The sequence below is a fragment of the Sebastes umbrosus genome, chromosome 19 (assembly GCF_015220745.1).
Source record: "Sebastes umbrosus isolate fSebUmb1 chromosome 19, fSebUmb1.pri, whole genome shotgun sequence".
Lineage (NCBI taxonomy): Eukaryota > Metazoa > Chordata > Actinopteri > Perciformes > Sebastidae > Sebastes > Sebastes umbrosus.
The window spans coordinates 2,465,767-2,485,492 of record NC_051287.1 but is presented as its reverse complement, the minus strand read 5'-3'; the positions used below and the strand labels follow the sequence as shown (position 1 = coordinate 2,485,492).

Below are 19,726 nucleotides of genomic sequence, written 5' to 3'. Positions count from 1 at the left end.
TATATTCTTATATAAAATAATGTGATTTATTTGTTGAATTTTGATTTAATTAGTTGCTAATTGCAGCGCCAGACTCCTGGGAACAAAGGGTTAAAATGGCTGGAGGGAAATCCTTTTGTATGTTGTCTTTTTTATAGAAAAATATAATTGTCTTCACTGTAAAGTGAATCCATATTTGTAGCTTTTTTTATAATTATGTTTTTCTTTTGTTTGTCCTTCCTCCTCCTCTCATGTTTCATCTGAAGAAGACACTGGTCTGAATGAGAGAGGAAGAGCGGGCGGTGGGGATATAAATGAACATGCTAATAACTCCTCTTTAATAATTCATAGCTGCTTCTCCTCCTCTCCCTCACGTTCTTTAAACTAGCAAACATTTCATTATAGTCTTCTTCTCTGCCGTCCCTCGGTGTGTGTGTGCTGTGAAAGGTCAAAGTCATATTTTAATGTTGGAGTGTGTGTGTGTGTGTGTGTGTGTGTGACGGCTGCTGGTGTTCAGAGACGCTCTGACTTCATTATTGTCTCAGTTCCTCCAGTCTATACGTCCTCGGGACTCGTTCTAATGATAATTACATCACACTGTGTGTTCACAGATATAAGCTGCGTTCAACAGATTCATTATCGCTGCTGAACATGTTTCCTGTGAAGGAAACTAAACCGGCGGTCGGAGGTGTTTCAGTCATCGGAGGAGGAGGAGGAGGAGGAAGTTTCTTATGTTTCCAATCAGATACTGACGGAGAATACTTCTAAAACCTTTACCAGAGAAGTGACAAAGTGCATTTATTGAAATATACTCACACACCGTGCTCGTTCTTGCTGTTTCGCTCCACTCTCACGTGTATGCGCGCACACTCCACACTGCAGGAGAGTTAGTTTAGCGCTGAGAATATCTAGTGAATGTACAGTGGACGTTTGTGCAGAAATAACTGCTGCAGCTCCTCCAGACCAACAGAGGTTTCCTGTCTTGTGAAGTGACGGGGCTCCGCAGAGAGAAACGTTATCGTCTCCGACCAAAACTCCGGTGTCTCCCCTGTTCCCTCCGGCCGCGGTCGGGAGGCTGAGGCAGGAAAAGCCAACACTAGGATCAGCATTGATTCATGGAGAGACCTTGGTCTGGTCAGCTAACATTACTGCCAAGCAGCTGAAATATAGAGTGATATTGTGCTTTTAGCTGACGTGTGTCGCCTCACTGTTTTGAGCGATGCTCCTTCATGTCTATGTAGAGCGAGCACAAGCGCGAGCAACAGGACGCTGACTTTCGTTGATTTAACGGACACAGGTGTCGCTTTTAACAAGCATTTACTGATTCTTACAAACAGTCCCTTTAAGTACATTTTGTTGGTAATACCTGGGTACTTTTACTGAAGTAACATTTTGAATTCAGGACTTTTACTTGTAGTGGAGTATTTTTAGACTTTAGTATTTCTACTTAAGTGAAGGATCTGAATACTTTTTGCACTGCTGAATTTGACAATACATTTTATTGCCGTTACTAAGCAACCAAAACCTGTGCGCTGCGATGATGATGATGATGATGATGATGAAGTCGTGGTTATTTAGCAGTAAAGTCCTCACTGACTAAACTAAACAAAGTCAACGAAGGTGTCGCTCTCACGTTTCTGGAATCTAATATATTTCAATGGATAGATTTCTATATTTTCTACCATGTAACAAGACAAATATATATATATATATATATATATATATATATATATATATATATATATATATATATAAACAGCCCCTGTGGCAGCTCTGGTGTGGGAGCATTCACTGGCAAAGGAATAAACACTCAATTTTCACGTTAATTATAAACATTTCTATCTTTGCAGAGTTCTGCTGCAGGATGATGATGATGATGATGAGGATGATGATGCCTCCGTCTCACCATCAGCAGTTAATGAACAGCAGCCAGATAGTGTCAGTCTGCCGTCTACATCACAGTTTAAATGAGCACCAACACCAGACGCAGTGTTCCCGCTGCAATCCACAACAGAGTAAATAACAGATATTTAAGGAATCGGAGCGGAGCGTTCATTAATGTTAGAAGTTGTGCAAAGTCAAGAATTCACTTTTTCTGACACTGTGAGCATCACAGTGAAGCAGGTGGAGATGCAGGAGTATAAATATCAATATCTGTGAGGCATTAGCTAGTAGCCACGCTGCAGGGATTAAACACCTCGGTTAGTCATAGAGTTATAATAGGTGCGTGCCCACCGGCTGTGGGATGTTGTTATAATCAAACCTCAGGTAAAAATACACAGATTTAACGTGGAGTGGTTCTCCAGGATAAAAATGTCTGACTGCTAGTTCGTCAGAGAAGACGCTTGGGTTTCATTCGGAGGGGATGGTACCTGGTCAAGAACAGACACGAAAGCAGCAGCAATCAAACTGGTCAAACATGGCAACCCAAACGGGATAGAGCAGGAGAACACACCTTCCAGCTCTCTATAGGGCTTAAAGAGTATTGCACAATTGAATTATTGCAACAAATTATTGTCCAGTTTAAATGTATTTTATTGAACAATATAATGCTAGTATTGTAAAATATTTAGGGATGCACCGATACCACTTTTTTTCAGACCGAGTACAAGTACTTACATTTGGGTACTCGCCGATACCGAGTACCGATACGAGTACTTCTCTGTGCCAAAAGACCCTCGTTAACAGCCAGCTGGAGGGTGTGAGCGACACATGGCAGGCCGGGGAGTCCCGCATACGAGGCGGTGCGTCGCCACCGGCTCTAGGTCGGCTTGGAAAGGCTCGGGGCGAAGGTGGCTCACGGCCACAGCTTTACAGTGCTCCCCGCCCGGACCTCGCCACACACCATGGACAAAGGGCTTGTTGCGCCCTCTCTCCCCACCGGGGAGGGACGAGGCCCCCTGCTCCTGGTGCACCTGTCGACCGGGGCGGACTGTCCTCAGTGCGCCCCAACCGCGTTGTGCCGCCAGATCGGGGCTCGGCCCACCTAAAAGGCGCCAGGGGTCTGCGGTGATGTCGACAACCCACCCGGCCCATCTTGAAACACGGACCAGGGAGTCTAACGTACGCGTGAGTCAGAGGGTGCAAGCAAAACCCCGTGGCGCGGTGAAATGCGTGGCCTCGCGGGGTCGGGCGCACCACCGTAAAGTGGTATCGGTGCCGTTGTATCGGAGCCGTTTTGCGAGTACGAGTACGAGTACATGAGCACAGTATAGGACCCGATACCCAATACTGGTATCGATATCGGTGCATTCCTAAAAATATTACCTGTTGGAAGTTTAACAGTGTTTATCTGCTATATAATAATAACATTAATAATTGTGTATTTTTGTATTAGTAATACATGTGACTGAATGTGTTTCACACTAATAGACGCAGGAAACGGTGATAAAGTCGGTGGTGCTCCTGTCTTCATTATCTCGGTTCATTTGAAACAGACTTCCTCAGAGCTGACGAATACTTCCCACGACTCCTCTGATCAATAACCTTAAGATCAGTTAACGAAGGAGTAGGCAGGTTTCAGATGAGAGCAGGAACACAGCGACCGTTTCTCATTCCTCTAATCAGAGACCAGAGTGTGTGTACGTCTGTGTGTGAGTTCACGACCTTGTTTTGATGAAGACAACAAACGGTACGATCTTAAGCTGAAACCCTCTCTGTGATTTGCATGGTATTCTGCCTGAAGAGGTGCCTGTAATTAGCAGGAAGAGAGCGCTGCGAGGAATCATTAGACGGCTCAAAGTGCTGTAAAAGTGTCTCCTGTGAAACTAAAACAGAGTTATAATAGAAGTGGAGGAAGCTGAGAGGAGGAGGAGGCTCTCACAGCCGGCTCTAATAGGATGTGAAAGATTAGCTCTCACTCCTGTAGCCTCCAATAACATTTACATTTTACATCCCCCGTCCTTTTACATTACTGTGTCCTCTTACTGTCCAGCAGAGGAGGGAGGATTCAGATCAGGGCTGTCAATCAATCCATTTTATCACCTTCAACATGTACCTTAAAGGGAGATTTGTCAAGTATTTAATCCTCTTATCAACATGGGAGTGGACAAATATGCTGCTTTATGCAAAATGTATGTTTATATTTATTATTGTAAATCAATTAACAACACAAAACAATGACAGATATTGTCCAGAAACCCTCACAGGTACTGCATTTAGCATAAAACAATATGCTCCAATCATAACATGGCAAACTGCAGCCCAACAGGCAACAACAGCTGTCAGTGTGTCAGTGTGCTGACTTGACTATGACTTGCCCCAAACTGCATGTGATTATCATAAAGTGACAGACCATGACAGTTTTTCCTCGCCAAACTTTAGTGTAAGTTTGGAGCGTTATTTAACCTCCTTCATGACAAGCTAGTATGGCATGGTTGGTATCATTTTTCAGGCATTTTTTGGACTTCTTTCAGAATTCTTTCAGACATTTTTCAGGCTTTTTTCAATTTTTTTTTGACAATTTTCTGATTTTTTTCGGACTTTTTGTTTTACACTTTTCTGGGTATTTTTTGACATTTTTTTCACAATTTTCAGACTTTTTTTGGATATTTTTCTGACAATTTTCTGATTATTTTTGGACATTTCTTTGGCAATTTTGGACTTTTTTCTGACATTTTTTTGACAATTTTCAGATTTTTTTATAAAAAATTTTTTATTTGTTTTTACTTTTTCTGAAATTTTTCCGACTTTTTAATGGCATTTTTTTGGACATTTCTTCGGACAAAAACCCTGACATATTCACATATCTGGAGGTCAGAGGTCAAGGGAGCCCCTTGAAATGGCCATGAAAGTTTTTCCTCACCAAAAGTTGACTGTAACTTCATAGTGTTATTTAACCTCCTTCCTGACAAGCTAGTATGACATGGTACTGATGGACTCATCAGGTTTTCTAGTTTCATATGAAGCCAGTATCTTCACTCTAGCTTTAAAACTGAACTAGTAAAGTCAGTTGCAGTGTTGTTCCTCCGGGCTCTGGATACTAACCAGTGTGTATGTGTGTGTGTGTTGGTGTGATTTCAGGCGGCGTCCGACGCCCTCAGCAGTCTGGGCCATGTGTACACAGCTATCGGTGACTACCCCAACGCGCTGGCGAGCCATAAACAGTGTGTGCTGTTGGCGCGACAGACCCAATGCCAGCTCTCCGAGGCTCGCCAGCTGGGCAACATGGGCGCCGTCTACACGGCGCTGGGAGACTTCACCAACGCTGTTCAGTGCCACGAGCAGCACTTGGACATCGCAAAGGTACAGAGCTACGTCATATGATCTGTAACAGAGGAGGAACAGCGCCTAATTAACAGCTTTGTTTTCAGATTGTTTGTTAAAAACTACAGTGATGAACTCTTTGAGGAAATTACTGATGAAACTGGATATTTATGAGGTTTTTAAAGAAGGACTGTCTGACCCCACCGGTTGAGGCAGATGGTCGCACACCCAGAGCCGGGTTCTGCCCATTATGCTGATGGGGGATCTCTTGTTTGGTCTAGTACGGTCTAGACATGCTCTATATGAAGAGTGTCTCGAGATAACTTCTGTTATGATTTGACGCTATATAAAAATAAATTGAATTGAACCCAATGGGCTTCAGTCTGAGAGCCACAGAGATGACGGGGAAGTCAGGAAGTCTTAAAGGAACACTTCACCCCGAAAATGACCATTTGTATATCAATTACTCACAATTTACTAACTCTCACACAACTTGTGCAGTATAATCTAAGTCTAGTATATCCAGTCGGATGCTCACTACTTTCAAAACACATGCATCTTTGCAACGTATCCTCATACAACGGTTCATATGATATCTTACAAAAAGTTATTCCTCATTTTTCGTGTGTTCTCCTACGAATAACCATCCAGTCTTTTCAAAATAAACTTCTGTTTTCACAGGAAACAACTTCCTTAAGTTAAGGGAATAAAACTACTTAGTTAGGTTTAGAAAAAGATCATGGTTTGGCTTAAAATAACTCCAGAAGTGGCGTAACCTAAGTACGGAAGTGACGTGACAAATAAATCAACGTTGACTTCTGGTTTCAGACGGGACACCAACAGCGAAAGACCAGTATTTTTTGACCCTCCCATCCACTCCGACCTCCTCCCTACGCCGCGCTCGCCCCTCTTTATACTTCCTGGTTCATGATCACGTTAATTAGGCACTGATTGATTTTGTGGGATATATATATGAATTATAGCGCGTTACTTTTCATAGTTGTTGCTATGAACGGTGCATGAGAACAGCCTGAACTAAGTAGTTTTGTTGCCTAAACCTGACCAAGTTGTTTCCTGTGAAGACAGAAGTTTATTTTGAAAAGACTGGAGCAGAAGTTGACACGTGTTGCTGGACATTCGTTGGAAAAAGCACAAAAAATGAGGAATAACTTTTCGTAAGATATCATATAAACAGTTTTATGAGGATACGTTGCATTATGACAACAGTAATGACAAACTAAACTACTAATAACAGAAATCGTTGCTAGATTGATTCATCCATTCGTCGTTTATTTGGCTGCCATGTGAAAAAGCCGTATATTCTCGGGGAAGATGTTTCACAAACAGGATAATAATGGGTACCACATGTACTGATTGAGTGTAAAGCCATTAGCTGCATCCAGTAACTTCATTTGGGATTATTATGAAGAGAAGCGTAATTTGTATTTCTAGACTGTGATGAATTCTAATAGGAGGAGCAGTTCCATCTCTACTTTCTCTAATGTTGTTGTGAGTATTTTAGCACGTCTATCCATCATGTGCTGAATGCAGTATTTTATAACAGAGAACATGGTGTGTATTCAGCACGCTGGTTGTTAAGCCTGTAAATATTTGAAGCTCTTCCTGCAAATGTTTCACGAACAAACACAATAATCTGTGCACATTTCACTTTTTATGTTACTGTTTTTTTGGATGAAGCGCAAAATTGCATAGCGAGCCGGTCGCTGCAGCCAACATCCTGCCACTCTGTGTCGCTCTCTCTCTCCTCACATACTAATCGACCATCTGTTGACAATCAGATCTCTACCAGAATAAAGTCACATCTTCTGACTACTGAGAGTTTATAAAGTCGTTTTGTTTTGACAGTTTTTGGTCTCTTTAGTGGGAACTGTTGCAGCTTGTGACACAAAAACAATTTCCATCTGTTAGAGATGTGAGGGCTCCGTGTCCGACTCTCTAAACACTAAATCTGCTTCTAGTTTTTATTTGTACAGAATACAGATGTATTTTTTCAAACTTCAAAAATAATGTCATTGTCTGAGATTAATTTCAAACTACTTTTCTGTATAACGTCTGTTTTTAATGTCCTGATGCAAGTGACAGTCCTTCTTTGTATTATCTGACATCATGTGTTCCTACTGGTGAAGAAATTGAAATGTAAAATAGTCACTGTCGTCATTTCTGATGATGTCTTTTTGCAGACGTTGGAGAACCGGCGTGAGGAGGCGCGGGCGTACAGCAACCTGGGCAGCGCCTACCACTCTCAGCGTGACTTCGACAAGGCCATATCGTACCACACACGAGTGCTGGAGCTGGCTCAGGAGCTGGGCGACAGAGCCATCGAGATGAGGGCGTACGCTGGTCTGGGACACGCCGCCCGGTGCATGCAGGTTGGTATAAAACAGATTAAAGACAACTGAAGAACTAAATGACAGCGGGGTGTTCTGATATTCTGTATGTTGACACTATTATTTATTGATGATGTGTTGCTGTGATCCTCAGGACCTGGAGAGAGCTCGTCTGCACCACCAGCACCAGCTGGAAATAGCTGAGGATCTGCAGGACAGAGCAGCTCAGGGACGAGCCTCGTCCAACCTGGGTAGGTTTATCTGTTTGATGGTTTAAATTAAGAATATATAACACACTGTAACCAAATGATGGACGGGAAGTAGAGATATGCAGGTGAAGCGACTTTGGCTCATTTTTAATATGAGGTTTGGACTTATTTCATGTCACCAAACACGTTCCTTGGACTTATTTTGCTGGACTTATTAATATTTTATTTTAAAACATTAGTTATTAAAGACACAATGAGTAGGATTTTCCTAAAAAAACAAAACAATGTATAGACCAGGGGATGAGTGAGGCGATTGTTTAAACTGTCATCTATTGATGAAAAAGATGAGATGCATCAGGGTTTGTCTGCTTCAGCTCAGCAGGTGATTGATTGATCACATGGTACGGTGCTGTCTAGTAATTAATCAGAGCTGCATGGTGCAACGTCGGGGAAACAAAGAGCTTCATCATGTCAGTTATATTCCTCTTAAAGCCCCCTTATGTGTCATTTAATCAAGACATTTAATACCAGAGAGGAGAGGGAGGGATTATAGACAGGAAGTAGTCACAGGTGACCTAAAGAAGAATAAGGAGAAAACTAATAATGATGAGATATAATCAGGCTGCTCTCTAGAGGATATATAGAGGACAACAAGTAGGAGGATTTCTTCTTCTGTGTATTGTAGAGGAGAAAAACAACAAGGTGTGTGTCTACTGAATAAAAGAAGAAAAGCTTTCTTCAACAACAACAACTGTGTCTTTAAATGACTGGTTCATATTCAGTTCAATACTGATCTGAGCCGACAGCACACTGTGTCCTGTTGTTTGAAACATTTCATAGAAATTCAGTACGGAGACTTAAAATAACCACAAAACACTGTCTGCTGCAAACAAGACACCTGTTTGTGCACATGTCCTGACTCCAGTAATAATAATAATAATACATCAGCATTTACTAGTTGATTTGTATTAATAATAATCTGAATCTGCAAAGAAGCTAGTAACTAAAGTCATCACCTAAATGTAGTGGAGTAGAAGTATAAAGTAGCATCAAATGGAAATACTTAGGTAAAGTACAAGTACCTCAAATGTGTACTGAAGTGCAGTACTCTTAGTGCTGAAATGTACCAGGTGAAGAGTCCGTTTGTCTGGATGCTGCTGATCGATGCAGATCGAGTTGATCGGGTCCAGAGTCCAATCAGTCTATTGAGTTGCCGTGGCGACGGCAGCGACAGAGCAGCTCAATGGTTAACAGGAGAAACCGTTCATGTGACACTGGCTGGAAGCTTTTCTTCCATCAGCTGGAATAATAATAATAATAATAATAAAAATAAGACTTCTGCATCGGTTACTTTATAGTTTCTGAGTGTTTTTCACCTTTTATCTAAAATTGCATCACATCATCCACTTTTAGAAAATGAAATTCATGAAGAAATACAATAAAAGAGTTTACTTTGAAGTTTGCAAAGGGCAGATTGTTTCGTTTCAGAAGGACACGACGAAGTCAGAGAAAAGAGTAAATGAAGGTTATTTTATGACATTTGCACATTCAGAATTACAAAACATATGATGAACTTATAAAACATGATTAGTTCATCATATGTTTTGTGCATAAAATATATTAAACTACCCAACAGTGTATAAAATAGTTCAAATCAACAGGAAATTATCAATTACACATGAATGTTTAAGTAATAATAATGTAATGATACCGTATATAATAGTGAAACACTCACTGGGGTTCTTACTTTAAGTAAAGAGTGTAGAAGCAAAGAGACGAAACTCTGGTGTTTTTTGACAACAGCCACTGCCGCCATTTTGGACTGAAAACGCTTATTATATTTATAATATTTTATAGTTCAACACAGGCCATTTCAGTAGAATAGAAATCATTTTGTTTTACTTTTGTACGGCACTTTGTAGGTGGATGTTTTACTGGCGTCTGGTAGTCGCTTTCAGTCCAAAATGGCGGAAGCATAGCTCTGCTGCTGGGGGCTGATGTTACAATGGAACGAACAATTGACTTTCACTTCTTGGCGATATATGTTCTTTGGTTTAAATTACACTTACATACTTTTACTTAAAGGTCCAGTGTGTAGGATTCGGAGATATCTAGTGTTGTGGTTGCCACCAACTGAGTACCCTTCTGCTCATTCCTCCCTTTACAAGACGGCGGTAACGTGAGCCGCCGAGTTCAACACCGTGGTTTCCTTACCCAGTGCTTGAATGGAAAAAAACAAGTGCCAGTACTCTCTATACTTGGGTTACGCATCTTCTATAGTAGGCCTATAATACTCCAGTAATGTTCACACTGAAACATTATAGTGTTAAGGTTGTGTGTTTTTATATTTACCATTAGTGTTAATACTTAAAGTGTTTTCCTGTGTCCTTTGTAGCCTATAGTATTTCTCTATAGACTATTATTATTACTATAGATAACTCCAAAAAAGCTTAAAGGTCCCATATCGTGCTCATTTTCAGGTTAAAACTTGTATTTTGTGTTTCTACTAGAACATGTTTTCATGCTGTAATGTTAAAAAAAAAACTTTATTTTCCTCATACTGTCTGTCTGAATATACCCGTATTCACCGTCTGTCTGAAACGCTCCGTTTTAGTGCATTTCAATGGTATTGCGTTGCTAGGCAACAGCTTTGGTCCATGTTAACTTCCTGTCAGCTGATGTTATTTACATACACTGCAACAGGAAATAAACCGGGACACATTTATAATGTTTACATTTAAAACCGTGTGATGATCTAAATATATTGTATATTTGTGACATCACAAATGGACGGCTTGTTTGAAACGCACAATTTCTGAATACGGGCTGTGTGTATTTCTCCGTATATTGAGCGTTTTGATAGTTTAACAGTGTTTATAAAGCACTTACACCTGCTTTATAATATAAAAGATGTGAATATCACGCTTTTTACAATATGGGACCTTTAAAGAGTTATTATAGTTGAATAGTTATTTGATTATTTACACATATCACAGCCTTCGTCTTCTTCTAGTTATGACGAACAGTTCACTAATTATTGTGGTATTAGTACTTTTACTATACTTGTTCCAGCTCTGGTCGTAGATGTGATTACATGTGGTGGTTCTTCTCTCCGTCGCCTCGTCTGCGTTCAGAGACCCGACTGTATCACATGACTGCAGCAGTGCCTCTCTGGCCAATCAGCGCTCATGTTTTATTAACCGGGTTCTGGTTTCTGCGGCCACGGTGATATCTGAGAGCCAGCGAACCCGACGCCACCGCTGACTGGACAACTCGCCGCTCTCTCTCTGTGTGTGTGTGTTACAGTAGTAATACGAGCTCTCTCTCTCTCTCTCTCTGGTTTGTGCTGTTTCCTCTTCCTGCTCCTCAGAGCTAATCTGAATACAACAGAGTCTGGTGTTCAGTCACCACAGAGTCTTTTATTCTCCAGCAGAAGTCAAACACACAGCGGCGCTCTGATGTGAGACTAATAGGCTGAAGACGCTGACACTCTGCTGACAGACGAGCTGCAGTCTGTGGTTCAGATCAATGATTCACATCATCATTTATGGATGATTCTTCTCTCTCTCTCTCTCAATGCTGACAAGACAAGCCTTCATTCTCCTCTCCTCCTTTGTTTCCTCTCCTCCTTTCCTCTTCTCTCCTCTTTTGTTTCTTCTACTCCTCTTGTTCATCCCCTCCTTTCCTCCTCCCCTCGCCACCCTTGTTTCCTCTTCTCTCTTCTTCTGTTTCTTCTTTTCTCTCCTTTCCTTTTTTCCTCCTCCTCTGTTATCTCCTTCTTTCCTTTCTTGTTTCCTCCTTTCCTTTCCTCTTTTCCTCTCCACCCTTGTTTCCTCTTTTCCTGTTCTATCCTCTCTAGTTTCTTCTCTCCTCTCCTTACCTTCCTTGTTTCCTCCTCTCCTCTCCTCTCCTCTCCTCTCCTCTCCACCTTGTATCTTCTTTCCTTACCTCTCCTCCTGTCTCCTCCTCTCCTCTCCTCTCCTCTTCTCTCCTCTTCTCTCCTCTCTTGTTTCCTCCTCTCCTTTCCTCCCTAGTCTCCTCTCCTCTCCTCTCATCTCCTCTCCTCTCCTCTCCTCTCCACCTTGTTTTCTTCTTTCCTTACCTCTCCTCCTGTCTCCTCCTCTCCTCTCCTCTCCTCTTGTTTCCTCCTCTCCTTTCCTCCCTAGTCCTCTCGCCTGTCTTCTCATCTCCTCTCCTCTCCTCTCCTCTCCTCTCCTCTCCTCTCCTATCCACCTTGTTTTCTTCTTTCCTTACCTCTCCTCCTGTCTCCTCCTCTCCTCTCCTCTCCTCTTCTCTCCTCTCCTCTTGTTTCCTCCTCTCCTTTCCTCCCTAGTCTCCTCGCCTGTCTTCTCATCTCCTCTCCTCCTCTCCTGGTCACTAGGATAGTGAGGTCATTTGATGACCCACTGTTGTATAAGTGTTATTTAATAGTAAATTAAAGACAGACAGCAGAATGAGTCCAGACTGATTAAGAGATGAAGGAGGTTCAGGTTTAGTCCTGATTCCTGATGACGGGGTCTTTTCCAGAGATCACCTCCCTCCTCCTGTCGTCTCTCTGCTGTCTCAGCTGAATCATCTGATCTCACCTAACTTTCCACACCTCTAATCCTCTCAGCTCCGCTCTCTATCACCATGTACCCCCCCGTCCACGTCGGGGAACCCCACCGTCCTGCAGGAAATCAGCAGATAGCGTCACCCCGACGCCTCGGAGGAGCTCCAGCTCACGCTCGTGTTAGCAGAGTTTAAGACGAGGGGTGTAACTCTAACCGGCTGTTCCAGCCAACTCTGCAGGCGTCTCTGTAATCCTCTTAGACCCCGATGAACGAGGTCTTCCTCTCCTTATCAGCAGCCTCCTCCTCTTCTCCACGTTACCCTGCTTCCTAATATTCCACACGGGGCTTATAGGAGTCTAAAAACATTTTGTTAGTGAGGTATCATTTCTATTTCCTCTAAACATAGTTTTATGTGTTCTGCTTCTTGTTTCTGACTCAACCGCTCTCTGACTTCAGAAACAAGAAGTATGCACAACAAGCATCCATACACACCGTGCGTCTCACATATAAACTGGTATTTATAAAAGCAGACATTGCAGTGAGAATGTGTGCACCTCCTGCACACTTCACGTCATTCAAACACACAATCGGAAATGAAAAATAAAGAGAAAGTGAATCAAATATGCATCATTATTATTCTTTGAGGTTGTTAGCCAGTTTCACAGAGCGTGAATGCAGTTGCACAGCCATCTATAATACGCCAATTAAAGATGCAATTATTCATTCTAATTAATTGCTTTTGTGCGCCCAGTTTTATTTTTCTTTTGTTCAGTCGGCTTCTGTTTGTTTTAAAGATGACATCAGTTTTATTTCCCCGTGTTTATGCTCATCATTGGTTACCTTTCTGAAGCTTAAAGGCGGTGATGCTTTAGACATGCATTTATGATGAATTATTGATTGAATTAATGCAAGTATGGATGCTATAGATGGCTATAACATGTGTAATATATGACTGTAACTGTGGGTGGAGAAACCAGACAATTTCACAATGACTGACTTTCATAAAACAGAACCACCAAGTATAAGGCTGACATTATTCTATATTTTTGTTATTGCCAAAAAATCCCATCAAAAGACCCAAATCAACAGTGTTAGTCCGTCTCTCAGTACTTTCTGACTTCCTGTCGGTGTCATTGGTTCCTGCTGAAGATGTAAAGCCAACCACCCACTGTTGAGGTACTGGGAGTAGAAAAATATAACACAAGATAAAAACATACACTAATAAAATATGCCACCATATCACTATAAAAAGTGCAGGAGTCAGCACACTGAGCACACCCGTGACCGGAGGCCACTACCAGCCGCAGCACTAGAAACAAAGGGAAACAGAATCGAAACCCTAAACTACGAATGTAAAATCACTGTTTAAAAAACGACTCTTATTGTATTACTATTAGGGCTGTCAAAGTGCATGCGATAATAACGCGTTAACGCAAATTCTTTTTAATGCCACTCATTTTTCAACGCATTTACGCAACTTGTGATTTTTAGGTTGTAGCGTCTTCAGTTTTAAAGCTGGAGTGAAGATACTGGTATCATATGAAACTAGAAAACTTAAAGAACCCATTGGTACCAGTCATAACATGCTCCAAATTTACGCTAAATTTTGGCGAGGAAAAACTGTCATGGCCATTTTCAAAGGGGTCCCTTGACCTCTGACCTCCAGATCAGTGAATGTAAATGGGTTCTATGGGTACCCACGAGTCTCCCCTTTACAGACATGCCCACTTTATGATAATCACATGCAGTTTGGGGCAAGTCATAGTCAAGTCAGCACACTGACACACTGACAGCTGTTGTTGCCTGTTGGGCTGCAGTTTGCCATGTTATGATTGGAGCATATTGTTTTATGCTAAATGCAGTACCTGTGAGGGTTCCTGGACAATATCTGTCATTGTTTTGTGTTGTTAATTGATTTACAATAATAAATATATACATGCATTTACATAAAGCAGCATATTTGTCCACTCCCATGTTGATAAGAGTATTAAATACTTGACTAATCTCCCTTTAAGGTACATTTAGAACAGATAAAAAATTTGTGATTAATTTGCAAATAATCGTGATTCAATATTTGAATCGATTGACAGCCCTAGTTACTATTATTATAAACTGTGCCCTGCTAGCATGGAAAGCTTGTCAGGTGTAGTATCTACGGGGGCAGCTAACCCCTTAGATAGCCAACAGTTTGCTTAATGCCCTGAGAAGTAAAATGGAGACCAGTGTATATTATTTGTATATATCTGTGAGGTTCAAAAGCAGAAATCAGACTGAAAAGGTGAACACTGTGCTTTGAAAGGTAGATCCTGTTAATCTAGTTATGTTTTGTTGTGATTTGGACCTTAATTAGACGGAGATAACCCAGTTAATGTGTTTACAGGAGAGTTGCAATAATCCCAGTTTTGCCTCGATCTGGTTATAATCCAATTAGCGTGTTAACCCCAGACACACACACATACATATATTTAATATAAATGTATTTGCTTGTTTTTTGCTGCGTCTCCCAGTATGTAGTTTCCATCTGAAACTCCCTCGTGTTCAACTTTCTCAACTTTCCTGCAGCTATACTTCCTCTCCTCTTCCTCTCTTGTGTCCCAAACTTCTTCCTTAACTTGTGTTTCTTTCTTCTAACTTGTGTTCACTACTTCATTCTACTCTGTAAACTGGGATGTTGTTGATCGCTGGGAAGACACATCATCACACAGAAAAGTTGTTCAGGCCAGTGGGAGTGAAGTTTTCCGGTTCCTTTTCCCTGGACAGAGAGACGGCTCCTCTGGATCGCTGCATGTTGAAGATCCATAGCTGCAGATATTATTATTAGATTTGTAGATTTTTCCCACTCTAGCGTTTTAATAGAGTTGGACGCAAGTCAGACTGAAGTCACAACAACGAGGATTTGAGTCCCTAAAGACTCGACTTTACTGAGATCTGACCTGGTAGAGTCTCCATTATTAGGGTTTCAAAGCTGCTCTGCTGAACGACTTCAGACTTAACTTGTCTCAAATTACTTCAGACTTGACTTGGACTTTAAAATCTCTGTTGATGGATTTAAGACTTCACTTGGACTTGTCTCAAATGTCTTGAGACTTGGCCCGACTAAAACTGCTCTGCTGATTGACTTTAAACTTCATTTTGACTTCTCTCAGAAGACTTGAGATTGGTTAGACTTGTTTTAAATGACTTGAGATTGGTTGGACTTGTCTCAAATGACTTGAGATTGGTTGGACTTGTCTTAAATGACTTGAGATTGGTTGGACTTGTCTCAAATGACTTGACATTGGTTGTAATTGTCTTAAATGACTTGAGATTGGTTGGACTTGTCTCAATTTACTTAAGAGTGGTTGGACTTGTCTCAAATTACTTGACATTGGTTGGATTTGTCTCAAATGAGTTGACATTGGTTGTAATTGTCTTAAATGACTTGAGATTGGTTGGACTTGTCTCAAATGACTTGAGATTGGTTGAACTTGTCTCAGAAGACTTGAGATTGGTTGGACTTGTCTAAAATGACTTGACATTGGTTGGACTTGTCTTAAATGACTTGAGATTGGTTGGACTTGTGTTAAATGACTTGAGATTGGTTGGACTTGTGTTAAATGACTTGAGATTGGTTGGACTTGTGTTAAAAGATTTGATATTGGTTGGACTTTTCTCAAATGACTTGAGATTGGTTGGAATTGTCTTAAATGACCTGAGATTGGTTGGACTTGTCTCGAATGACTAAAGATTGGTTGGACTTGTCTCAAATGACTAAAGATTGGTTGGACTTGTCGTGGACTTAACGTGGATTTGTCTCAATAAAGTTAAAAATCGCTCTGCTGATGGACTTCAGACTTGACTTGGACTTGTCTAATTAAAAATATTTTAATGTTGCTTAACAGCATCTTAATACTTTTTTGTTACTTTCAACAAACAAGGTGAGTCTTCTCTTTTCTCTATTCCATCTCAGGCATCATCCACCAGATGAAGGGCGACTATCAGGAAGCCCTGAAGCTCCACAAAGCCCACCTGTCCTTTGCCCAGGAGCTGAGTGACTACGCCGCCCAGGGCAGGGCCTACGGCAACATGGGCAACGCCTACCACGCCCTCGGCATCTACGACCAAGCCGTCCGCTACCACCGTCAAGAACTGCAGATCTCGCTGGAGGTGAGTTCGCTGCTCTCTTCACCAGCGACGTGTAGACGCTCGTGGTGAAAACAGGACTGTGAAATCTCTCTGTGTGTTTCAGGTGAATGATCGTCCGTCCCAGGCCTCCACACATGGTAACCTGGCCGTGGCCTACCAGGCGCTGGGCGCTCACGACCGAGCTCTGCAGCACTACCTTCACCACCTCACCATCGCACGAGAGCTCCGGGACACTCAGAGCGAAGCCAGAGCGCTAGGTAAGCTAGACAGAAGGGAGAGATGCTTTGAGGACAGAAGAGTTTTTGATTGATTCAAAAATGTTTTCTTTCTTTTGCAGCAAACTTGGGCAACTTCCACAGCTGGAGAGGTGAATACGCTCAGGCCTTACCGTACTACCAGCAGTACCTGGTTCTGGCTCCTGGACTGCAGGACCTGGAGGGAGAAGGGAAGGTCTGCCACAACCTCGGCTACGCTCACTACTGCCTCGGACAGTACCGAGACGCAGTCAGGTCAGAGACTAAACTCATCTCATAAAACAACAACTATATATGATGGGAACATGTTTCTGTCAAAGAGAAATGACTTGTCTTCATTGTTAACCCTCTGAGATTCACAATAGACCTGTTTTAGTCTTTCTTTAGGGGGGTACAGAGGGTCTTTAGGGGGAGATAGCAGGTCAACAGTAGATGTCACATAGAAGTGGTGTACATCATCTGAAAGCTGGAAACCATAAAAAGGAAAAAGGCACGATGCATAAATTGTCTTTACTCTATACACAAAAATATATGTGCACATAAACTCTCATTCTTCTGTGTTTTCATCCATTTCCTAGGTATTATGAGCAGGACCTGGCCTTGGCTAAGGACCTCCAAGACAAATTAGCCCAGGCCAAAGCCTACTGTAACCTGGGTCTGGCCCACAAAGCACTGGGGGAGTACAAGAAGGCAGAGGAGTGTCAGAGATACCTGCTCTCTCTGGCTCAAGCCTTGGATAACACACAGGTCACCTCCTACTGCTGCTGCTGCTGTGTTCACTAACTGTAAAACCTGTACCCTGTAGACAGGAAGTGGTGGTTAATCATGTGGTTGTGTTTGTCAGCAGGCGGTCTTCAGGGCCTTCGGGAACCTGGGGGATGTGTGTGTGTGTCGGGGGGATCTTCCAGCCGCTGTGAGGTTCTACCAGCAGCAGTTGAGTCTGGCTCAGAAGGTCAACGATCAGAAGATGGAGGCTGACGCCTACTCAGCTCTTGGATCAGTTCACAGGTAATAAAGTGGACAGAGGTTTTGAAACGGTGTGCTCTTTCTTCTTCTCTTACCTCTCTTTGTTTCTCTCCTTCAGGCTGCTCCGCCAGTTGGATACGGCGTTGTCCTTCCACAGCCAGGAACTGACCGTCCGGAAGGATCTAGGTGATCAGCAGGGGGAGTGCCGCGCCCTTGGCCACCTCGCCGCGGTGCACATGGCCCTGGGAGACTACGCCACAACCTTCCAGTGTTACGAGGCCCAGCTGGGTCTGGCGCAGGGACTCAGGGATGCCCGTCTGGAGGCCCAGGTCCACGGGAACATGGGCATCACCAAAATGAACATGGGCGTGTTTGAGGAAGCGATTGGGTATTTTGAGCAGCAGCTGGCGATGCTGGAGCAGCTGAGCGGGACTGAGAGCATGCTGGACCGAGGCAGGGCCTACGGGAACCTGGCAGACTGCTACGACGCTCTGGGAGACTACGAGGAGGCCATTCAGTACTACGAGAAGTACCTGACGGTGGCTCAGAGTCTCAACCATGTCCAGGACCAGGAGAAAGCCTACAGAGGGCTCGGCAATGCACACAGGTAGGCAAAACCAAGGAAATACACTTATTTGCTCTTTAGCAAGGAGTTAGATGAGAAGATTAAAACCACTCTCATGTCTGAACGCAAGTAAGTATGAAGCTGCAGCCAGCAGTTGGTTAGCTTAGCATAAATTAGGGATGCACCGATACCACTTTTTTTCAGACCAAGTACAAGTACTTACATTTGGGTACTCACCGATACCGAGTACCGATACGAGCACTTCTCTGTGCCGAAAGACCCTCGTTAACAGCCAGCTGGAGGGTGTGAGCGACACACGGCAGGCTGGGGAGTCCCACATATGAGATTTCATGGAGTAGTCCTGCACACAATCCCCCATAATCACACATTTTATGTCTCGTTTACTTCAGTTTTTGTTCGAGTGAAACAAATGAGATATAACATGTTTCCAGTCTTTATGCTTAGCTAAGCTAAGCTGTCTGTCTCCCCTATCTGTAGCTTCATATTCACGATGCAGCACTAGTATTCATGTTCTGTGCTCTCCATTAGTTTGGATTTGCCAGGACAACATTCATGCAAGAATCTCCAATGAGCCTTTCTTGCCTGAAGCGTCGTGGTAATAATGAAAAGAATCATTATTCAATCGCAGTAACAAGCAGCAGTGGGGATGGGAGTGGTAGTGGAAGTTCCCTCGCTTCTTTTCAGAGAGTACATCCATGAAACCATACAAGTACTGTTCACTGGCTTAATGATGGGTTTCCTTTATCCATCTGCTGTAGTCGCTCTCAGCTCTCTGGAGTGTGAATGAGAGTGGAGTCACTGATTTATCTCAATGAACACAGCCTTTATACATGTTTTACTCTGTTCCTCTCTGAGGACACTCAACTGTTTTTACAGCTCCTAATCTAAATTATTAACCTAGTCTCTCTAGTGTTTGCTTTCTTTAATGGGTCTCTGGAAAAACAAGGGCTGTGATGCAATATTTTTAACAACTACAGGTATGTTGTTTTTAGTGTTTGCAAGAACAAACTAGATGATCACGTCCTCCTCTCTATGCAGGTCTATGGGGAGTCTCCAGCAGGCGTTGGTGTGCTTTGAGAAGCGTCTGGTGGTCGCCCATGAGCTGGGTGGGGAAGGAGGGGGCAAGGCTCAGGCTTACGGCGAGCTGGGCACCTTACACAGCCAGCTGGGCAACTACGAGCAGTCCCTCTCCTGCCTGGAACACCAGCTCAACATCGCACGCACAGCGGGGGTAAGGAAGGATTTACCTGCAACAGGTTTCAGCTCGTTTCTTCTTCTTGGCTTGCTGAATACGACAAAACGCTCTTTTATGAAAAGTACATTATGCACAGAAAGATGAAGTAAATCCTGCTTTAACCGTCAGGATAAATCCCTGGAAGCAGAGGCGAGCGATGCTCTCGGAGGCGTTTATCAGCTGATGGCAGACAACGAGACGGCGCTACAGGTTTGTGCAGATTCATAATACAGCAGTGCTTCCTCGCCGTCGTTTAAAGGAACAGTT

General features: G+C 42.8%; 1 protein-coding gene across 3 annotated transcripts in view; it reads left to right on the top strand.

Moving 5' to 3' along the window:
* The window catches only part of ttc28 (tetratricopeptide repeat domain 28), a 136,837-nt gene that overhangs the window by 94,986 nt on the left and 22,125 nt on the right, over nucleotides 1-19,726 (top strand). For all 3 annotated transcript variants that reach the window (XM_037752666.1, XM_037752665.1, XM_037752667.1), the window contains 11 exons: nucleotides 5,002-5,223; nucleotides 7,386-7,574; nucleotides 7,687-7,783; nucleotides 16,244-16,440; nucleotides 16,523-16,676; nucleotides 16,757-16,928; nucleotides 17,252-17,420; nucleotides 17,521-17,681; nucleotides 17,758-18,246; nucleotides 19,264-19,456; nucleotides 19,589-19,669. In XM_037752666.1, the coding sequence (XP_037608594.1) occupies nucleotides 5,002-5,223; nucleotides 7,386-7,574; nucleotides 7,687-7,783; nucleotides 16,244-16,440; nucleotides 16,523-16,676; nucleotides 16,757-16,928; nucleotides 17,252-17,420; nucleotides 17,521-17,681; nucleotides 17,758-18,246; nucleotides 19,264-19,456; nucleotides 19,589-19,669 (2,124 nt within the window). The remainder of the gene's footprint in view (nucleotides 1-5,001; nucleotides 5,224-7,385; nucleotides 7,575-7,686; nucleotides 7,784-16,243; nucleotides 16,441-16,522; nucleotides 16,677-16,756; nucleotides 16,929-17,251; nucleotides 17,421-17,520; nucleotides 17,682-17,757; nucleotides 18,247-19,263; nucleotides 19,457-19,588; nucleotides 19,670-19,726) is intronic.